Genomic DNA, 9,363 nt, shown 5'->3' with positions numbered 1-9,363 from the left:
GTGGGGGTGGGGGGGGGGGGGGGGGGGGTGGGGGGTGGGGAGGCTTTGTAGTCCAATGTGGGTAAATAGCCTGAATAATCCATCAATCAGGAGAACGAGGAATATACCAAAAAAACTTTAAGAAACGGAGATGAAACAAGTAAATTCTGTAGGGCCATATAAGGATAAATCATGACTAGACAAGAAATAAAACAGAAATCATTTCCAAGAAAAGGACTGATTAAATAGTTGCTCTAGGTCACTTCATGTAGTAAACTGGAACATGAAAAACTTCATCTGTTTGACTTCAAGCAGATAGACTTTTTTTAGTTGCCCATAGTTCATTGCAGTAGGTCAAACTAAAAATTGCAGGGATAGAAAGGCACAACAAAATATGGGCAGTTTTCGAACAGTACGCACATAATAATAATCATTGTCCAATAAGATAAAAGAAGAAACAAGGGAGAAGAAATTAGGGGCAAAGGGGGCAAAAAGAGGGGAGGGAGGGAGAAAGACAATAAAATGAAAGAAAATCCTTCAGGATAAATTCTAATTTCTTTTACTAAAATATTATTAGTTACAATCTCCATCAATTTACATTAACATTAAACATCCATCAAAAACCTTCTTNTGCCCATTTCAGGAAATTCAAGAATCCATCCTCTTACGCCCATTTAATAGTATAGAATGGGAAAAACCAAAACTAGCATAAATGAAGTAGACAAGAAAGGACTCGATTAACTTTAGTTCGAGTAGTTTCCAAGATGAAGAAGAACTCAACACAATTATGTAGCTATGAGTTACTTGGATACATCTAAAATTAAGAAGCTAGATGGGTGGGTACCAAGATTCCAACCATGAAAAATCAATTACTTCCATCCAAGAAAATTGTACAGTTAAATAAATGCAAAGAAAATCTTTCTATCAGTATCTTGAAACTGCATGCACAAGTAGGGAAAAATACATTTTCTGCATCCTTTCCAGTAAATCATGTATTTTAGATGGGAGGAATAGATGGAAAATTAACTGAATGTAATAGCAAAGGGAATAAATAATTCATGATCTTACTTGGCGATTAGTAGCAGTAACATGTTCAGCTGGTATCCGAATTTCAAGAGTAGGACCATTTTGAGAGCTTTCACATGTTTTATCAGCTTGTGATGATTGAAATTCCTTCCACAACTTTAACAGTTCTTGCATGCATCCACCAATTTTGTAAACAACACAAGACACATCAGCCTTACCTGTATGGTAACACCACAGAATCATAAAAAATTCATATAATGAAGATTGCATAATTAATAAGTAAATCATTCGTGAAAACCAGTAGCTCTATCTATATCATAAAAACTATTCTAATTTAGATTCAAAGACCAGTTATATGAAATTTATGTGTATTTTTTAATCACTATGGGAGAAAATCATATATTTAAATATATGTTCTTTAAATTAAGGCAAGAAAACCATCTCTTAGGAAGCTTAGGAGCGCCTAACTCAATGAGATGAGATTTCTGTCTGGCCTTAAAGAACATATTCAATACAGAAATATATTAGAATCCTTATCACAGCTACATATAGTAAACGCTGTTTCTGATTTGAAACCAAATGTCCCATAAATGTCCACTTGAAATTGATAAATGACCATCAAATAAATTATAAACTTCTTAAACATTAGTATAAAAAAAAATGCCTGCTTAAACATTATAGACTTGATATTGCCAAGTATGGAACATGTGAATGTATTGCCTATCGTGCCACCAGGCCCACCACTTAATCCCATTGGAATTTTTTTCTCTTTCTTGTCCAGAGGACAGGATGTCAGAAATTATATTTCCTAACATCATATTAACACAATGCAAACTCTCCTCAAAAAGATGTTACCCTACTATGATATATCCAACTAGGAAGGAAATTCAATAGCTTTGGCATGAGAACTTACTTTGTTGTTACACTGAAAGAAACAATAACTGGAGCTATTGACATTTCAGGACCACTCCACTAGCAGACATGTAATCAAAATTCGTGAAAAGCATTCAACAGAAAATGGGACAAAATAAACGAAAATTATGAAGCTAAAAACGTGGAGTCAGCAGCTCCTGTGGCCCTGATGATCCAACATAATAACTTACATTCAACACAGCATGAATAGTTCATTACAACTTCTAATTTTTTTTTTTTTTTTAAACATGAATTACAACAGAAAATCCTAGCAGTTGTTATTTTTTTTGAATTATCAAGCTGAATTTGAAAGATAAAAAATTATAAAAACAACTTTTTAAAATGTTTTAAAACCTGCAAACCATTTTTGCTGATGAAAGTAAGATATATTTTCACATGATTGGGTTAAATAGATATATTTTCACATGATTGGGTTAAATAGACCAAACATAAAAAATTTTACCCACAAGTTTACTCATTGTAGTTTAGTAAACACTGGTATATACTTTTTAACAAAGAAATTAAGATTTTCTCATAAAATGTATGATATTACTCTAGACACTAAATCAAAAGGAAAAAATGCAACTAAAAATAGAACTCAGAATCCAGTGAAGTGATGTTAGACAGCTAAAACAACATGCACATGAAATCAGAGTTCTTGTCAAGGAGAGGCAGAAATGTGGACACTGAGAGAAATGCCTTATAAAGTAGTGGTTCAAGTGGAAATGAACTGTGTAAGTGAATGGCTTCTATCCCCTCAAGAAGTAATCATTCACGAAGTCAAAAACATATAAGCAAATCATATGAAATTAATAAAGATTGGATTAACAAAACATGGTAGATATTCAGAAAAAGGTAAACCTAGAATGAAATATTTATTACATAACCCAAGGGCAAAGCAAACTGAAAAGGCATGTTCCTGATAACTAACCAGAAGACAACAAGCATCATTTTGCGAAAACAAATTGTAAATAAGAATGAAATAACGATTACATGTTCGCACAACGAAGCAAACAGGGAAAGGTTTCTGATGGCTAATCCAGAAGGCAACAATAAGCATTTCACAAGACCATTTGGCAGTGTAGAATAAAATAACAATTACACGTCCCTAGGGCAAAGCTAAATGAAAAAGCATGTTCACCATAACTAATCCAGAAGGCAAGAAGTACTTTGCAAGAACAATAATGTTAACGGTTACCAGGAACCACATAGCTAGTTGCACAGAATTAAAAAGAAGATGAAGTATATGCATTAGAAAACTATATCTTAACAAACATTTTTATGCAGAACCTTTGCATCCTGAATTCTTCCAGATTACATTTCTCACATTTGAGAAATTCTAATTCTAATTTCACAATAATATTGACAAAACGACATCTGCATCACATCTCATGTCCCTGATAAAGAACAACTATTCTTACTGTCTCATAAGCAATAGATTGATATCAAAACCAATGAATAGTGTGTATAGCTTAATACAAAAGTTCAGTGATAGTAAATTCAGCTAATACAAAACAGGTGAACAGAAGAACTTCCTGTCTAATAATACCACATAAGAGTTCCTGCTGGACATGAAATGATAGCTTACCTTGGGACCTGCATAAAATTAAAACATAAAATGGTTAAGCCCATCATTTCAACCCAAATCAAGGAACTTTCTTCTAATGGATCATATAATCCAACTTTGTACTGAACGGATCAAGAAGAAAATCAGAAAACATAGCAAGCCAATATTTTTCCAACATTACAATAACAGAATATAGCAATTAATATGGATTACTCAATAATCAGAATCTATTAAGTTCCCTGGTTAGAAGAATAAAATAGCAGGTGTGAATAAAAAGATACGCAAAATTATCCAGATTATAACAACAATTTATTTATCATATACGAGAAGAAAGGAAAGCTACAATTTTACAGAATGTGAAATGATACTAAGTATCCAAGGAGGGCTCGTTAGTGTATTGCCATTTGGGGTGGACACAGAGTAGCTCAAAAATGTAACAACCATTCTCCAGTGAATGTTAACATGACTTCCATTTGTGAAAAGAGAAAGCACAGGATCACTAGAACTTATTAATAAGATAAATCACCAATTAATACTCATTTCATTTTATAAACTGTGATACCTGTAGTTTGATGGGGAAAAAATGTAAAAATAGAAGTAGAAAAAATCAAGAACGTACCATGCATAAAGCATTTATAAACTTTCAGATTAAACATTATACATTTTCTCCATTTGGATTAGCAGCTCTTAGATGGCAAAACACACTCATTCAATGAACTCAAGAAGCAATAAGTAAAAAATTCATTTCGTTAATCTAAAAATTAGGTGATGGGTATAAGAAACCACTACAACATTTAGAGGCATAACATCGTAATTTATAACCAGCATCACTAATGCAACACTTCTCCCCTCCCCTCCCCTCCCCTCCTCTCCCCTCTACCTCTCCCCCTCCCCTGTGTTTAACTGTAAACAAAAAGTTTGCATGTGTATATCAATTTTCTAGACAAATTTTAAAGACCAAAATGAAGAACCATTTCAGAGCATAATTCAATACACACCAAAAATCAAAACCATTTAAGCATTCAATAAAAGTGGGAAAATGAACTTGCCAGTGCATAATGCTACTGAGAGAAACAGGACGTTGTAGTCACAATGAGCAGAAAACCCTAGGTCCCTTTAAGTGGTTCAGACTCTACAAACTTTCACTCCAGAAACAGCTGTCTTAAGGTGGATCTTTCGAGATTAGGCTACGTGTCCTTTTTCAATGAGGAAAGAAAAGGACCCCACTTATTTAATGCATACTGCATATTTTTCCCAGCGCATTTGTAACAGAAGAAATCCCACTTTTTTATATGTTGTACAAAACACATCTAGAATTTTGTTTCCAAGTCATAATTTGTCCATTACAGTATTGATTGATAGCAAACAGTAATGGACTTTTTTATTTTGCTATTCTACAATTCTTTCTAGTTTTGATGAGTGCCAAGAAAGTTCAAGCAATGTCCTAAAGAAAAAACCTTATGATATTGACTAAATCCAAATTCATAGCATTAATCACCTCAACTTCATGAACCAAATCTATGTTTACAGTAATCATGTGTAGTATCAGAATAATTAATCTCGGTGCAGGTTTTACTTGAAATGTTAAGGTAAGTTTAGATCCCCTCAACAACTTTGCTTCTATCTCTAAATATTTAAAGATTGCGTTTTAATATGGCACAGTATAATTACCAAAAGGCATCTGTCTTTGGGGGCCCCGACAAGAAGTACCAATGAGGTCTTCATACAGTGTTAAAAGAATTGAGCCTAAAACCCTGACACTAAAGGTTTCAAGTTCGACTCACAACACTGTTCAGTGTTCATTTTCCTACTTTGTTGGCTCTCAAACCATGTGAAACAGAAGCATGAAAAAGTAGTAGCAATAAAAGTGTATCTTGTCAAATAGTAAACAAAATGCAATGAATACATTTTACATTGTATCAACTGCATATAGTATACGAAGTATGTAGATGATTACTATTGCAGTCACCCAGGCCAATGGTCCACAACTTCCTCATAGTCAGCCGGATAAACTTATACATTGCCATATTCAAACTTCAAAATAAAGGAATTTTAATGGAGATAAACTTTGAAGAGCAAGAGATATAAGATTTTTTTTGTTATTATTATTATTTTATTTTATTTTGGTTTGGAAGGCCATGTTGTATTAAGAAAACAGCGATTTATGCCTGATTAATACTTAATGACATCATTTACAGAGTACCAATGAAATATAGTACATTCGAAACATGCTTTAATGGAATTCTATCATAAGGCTCAAACATAACCTGACAAAGATAAAAGAAATATCAAGAACAGAAACAGGACGATACTCAGTTCAGCTGCCATTCATTACTTATTGAAATTTTGGTAAGAAAATGGAGACAAGATAAAAGTTCCTAAATTTAACTTTAAACAGTATATGGAAATTTGCATAAAAATCACAGGTTGATAGTTCTCATCTGCTTTATATACATGTGCTATATTCCCCCTTCTCATTGTCAATGAAATGTAGATATCGGGGGGAGGGGGGCAAAAAAGTGCACATGATCATTGTTTACCAAATCACACATGCAAAAAAAAAATAATAATAATAATAATAAATAAATAAATAATAATAATAATAATAAAAATGACACCAAGAATGGGCATAAACCAATTAAACCTGATAGAGTTTTTTAACATACCTTTGCTATAACGCAACATCACTTGTTTTGGACAAGTACACATCACATATCACTAATAGCTTCTTAGATACCAAAATTGGAAACAATATGGGAATTATAAACAATAAAATAAATGCGTACACCTAATAAATATAAAACTTATAAAAAAGCATGAAAAGATCTCAACATAATAATTGAAAATTCATGTTCTCATTCAACAAATTGAAGTCGTACCCTTCAATATCCTGAATGCGGGACCTAAAACGAGGTTCATGATTTCCCATTTGAGGGCTCCCCCTTGACCGAAGCATCCTCTTTCGCTGCTGAATTCCACTATTAAAAGCATCTATTTCCCTTTCCGTACTCCCTTCGTCATCAATACCTCCTTCCTCAGATTCTTTTTCATGGTACCTACTGCGTTTATCAGGTCTTTCTGCTTCAATGTCTACATCCCTATCCTTCTTCCTGTCTCTTGTACCCCTCTCAATACTCTTCCAGCTATCAAGATCTTTCTGTTTCTTCAGTTCTAGTGTCAAATTTTCCTGTTCTGCAAATCTTCCAGAGATGTCCATCTGTTCTTTCTCGCTGTGGGAAGTATCTTTCTCGGCTCCATTCCATGCTTCCCTTTTCACAAAATCCTTTGTCCTGTCATTCAGTTTTTCTTTGTCTTTCATAGGATCTTTCTTTTCACTCCCCCACCTCTCTGACTCTCTATCTTCCCTTACTACCTCTTTGTTCTCACTACTGGTATTGTCCAATTGCAAGTTGTTCCGTCGATCACCTCTTTCTTTTTCCCTCTCACCCCAGTCCCGATGTTTCACTTCTTTCCTCTTTCTATCTTTCTCTTTGAACTTATCATCCCCTTTCAAATCAACCTTGTTCTCTCCAACAGCTTCACGAGCTTCAGGAAAGTCCCTGTCCTCAACATTTGGGACTTCCTTCGCTGAGTCAGTTGGACCATGCACATTGGTACGTGAGGAATGCCAGGGATCCACATTTCCTCCAGGTGCATCAGGATACTGTTTACCATGGTGTTCTTTAGAATCTTTCCAATTCAAGTGACTATTAGATCCATTAAAACCCTCCTTATCCAGCTTCATGTCACCTTTATGTTCTGGAAAAGTGTCCTTTTCAAGCTTTGCATCTTTATTATCATCAACTCGACTCTCGTGCTTCACATTCTTATCACCTTTACCACTCTGGTGCAACTCCCTTGGTTCAGCTATAACATCACGGTTCTCAACCTTAACATCTTTGTCAGAGTCTTTGGAATCCCTCCATTCCAGCCTGCTCTCCAAACCAACAACATGTTCGGCATGTGACTCATTTGATGATGATGATACCCTGAACAACATATTTGGAAGCACTGGCGATCTCCTGTCCGCATCACGTGACTCATTTCGCGGCATAATCTTAGGCATCCGAGCATCCTGACCCATATCATATGGAGCATGGTACTCATGCCTGGCTGATGTTGCCACCTTCCCGCCAACACTAGAGAATGTGCCATGGTCGTCGTGTGGGTATTTCAAGGTAGAGGAGTGACTATGACTGCCACTACCACCCACATTGCCACTACCACTACCACTGCCATTGCTACCATCTTCATGTGACCTTCTGTTAGGAGTAGTATTCATCTTCTTGCAGATTAAATAATTTAATCTCCTTCTAAGACATACAGTCAGAAACATCAATTAGTGGATCCTAAATTATATAAAATGAATAAACGAATACCGGCAAAAAATACTTTAAAATATATCCCGAGATTAAAGAAATTCGTGTAATCCGTCAGATTTATCGAAAGAGAGAATAAGAAATTTTTGCATCCTATCCAAAAAGAGAGAGGAATGCACATTTACTGAAAGAATTCCCAAACAATGATTTTACACCTTCAAGAACATATAGAGCCTCTATATGTTCACATGGAAATGAAAGGGTGAGTGTACATATATGTTCATATTATCCGTATTAGGGCAGAGTGGGTGAACATACTTGCGGAGGAAATAATGTTCACATGGAAATGAAAGGTTTTTGAGTGGCAAATGAAGAAATATTGTATAATCAGAAGTATCTCTAATTTGATAAAAAGAGCAACACTTGTTTTCATGAAAACTCGGCCAAAAACCAAATTAATTGAAGCAAGGTAAGAAATTGACTTGTACTCGCTCAGTAACTCTCCATACTTACCACAGTAAAACTTCATGTGCTTGCCACTTGTTAATGATGTTACCAGATTTTCATTGACATAACCACAAAATGAACCTGGTCTAAGCCAACAAAAACTAATTTGATTGAAATAACAGAAATCAAAAGAAAAACACCGAATTAAGAGCAGCAAGAATTTGTTAACAAAATAATTTTATTTTGATAACCACCAAGGAAAATTCACACGTGTAAAAAGGGGGAAAGCTTTACATCCAGACCAGTTTTTAACCAAAACCCTTATACTTATCGGCAGATTAAATTACAAATATACATTATAAACTAAGTTCGATAGAAGTATAATTAGGGGAAAACCCAAAAATGAAAAAACACAACCTTCAGATAGATGAACGTCGCTCCATAGAACAAGGATATAATTGTCACTAAGAACATTAAAAATAGCCTTAAGAAATCAAACAATTATGAAATGGACTTGGCTTTTGAGCAATTTACTAAGATCCACACTCCTACATATCTTTCATACATGGAATAAGAAATCAGCATAGGTTTTGCACAAAATATGAGAAATTTTGACAGGAATGTTCACCTCTTTACGCAATTTCTCAGGCGCTCTGAGGAGCCAAACCCGGGAGCGCAGCTATTCGTGGGACTTGAAGAATTAAACGACGCTGTTCGGTTTGGGTATTTTTAAAGCGTTCAACCAAATATGTGCATGTGCAAATGGAAAAGCTATCATTTTCAAATTAATTTAATTTTTATATATTCCTTACATTAGTTATAGCTTGTTTGGGAGTGATTTTTTGTCCAAAAAAATTAATTTTTTAACCGTTATTTCACTATTTCAGTCGTCATATTTGATTTCTTTTCTCACAAGTGGACTCCACTTTTCCCCTTACGGTCAAAAAATCAATTTTTAAAATCACTCTCAAACAGACTCTTAGTATTGAAATAACAATAATAACAATAATAATAATAATAATAATAATAATAATAATAAATAAATAAATTAAAGTCAATTTATAATTTTATTCACAATCTCATTAGTACCGTCATTATTTTATCATCCACACT

The 9,363-nt window shown here is 34.3% G+C and overlaps 1 protein-coding gene across 7 annotated transcripts in view; it reads right to left on the bottom strand.

Moving 5' to 3' along the window:
* Positions 1-9,011, bottom strand: part of LOC111365339 — a 17,308-nt gene extending 8,297 nt beyond the window's left edge. The window contains exons 1-5 of one of the 7 annotated variants that reach the window (XM_022985806.1): positions 8,879-8,996; positions 8,317-8,391; positions 6,364-7,797; positions 3,506-3,513; positions 1,048-1,223 (exon numbers count right to left, since the gene is read on the bottom strand). In XM_022985806.1, coding sequence (XP_022841574.1) covers positions 1,048-1,223; positions 3,506-3,513; positions 6,364-7,766 — 1,587 coding nt within the window. In that variant the 5' untranslated portion in view covers positions 7,767-7,797; positions 8,317-8,391; positions 8,879-8,996. Of the gene's footprint in view, positions 1-1,047; positions 1,224-3,505; positions 3,514-6,363; positions 7,798-8,316; positions 8,412-8,878 lie in introns of all 7 variants that reach the window. The other 6 variants (XM_022985809.1, XM_022985805.1, XM_022985808.1 and 3 more) reach the window with 6 other exon arrangements.
* Between the last annotated feature and the right edge of the window lie 352 nt (positions 9,012-9,363).

The sequence above is a fragment of the Olea europaea genome, chromosome 17 (assembly GCF_002742605.1).
Source record: "Olea europaea var. sylvestris chromosome 17, O_europaea_v1, whole genome shotgun sequence".
Classification (NCBI taxonomy): domain Eukaryota; kingdom Viridiplantae; phylum Streptophyta; class Magnoliopsida; order Lamiales; family Oleaceae; genus Olea; species Olea europaea.
Note: the sequence above shows the minus strand (reverse complement) of the source record. Positions and strands in the feature narration are given on the sequence as shown.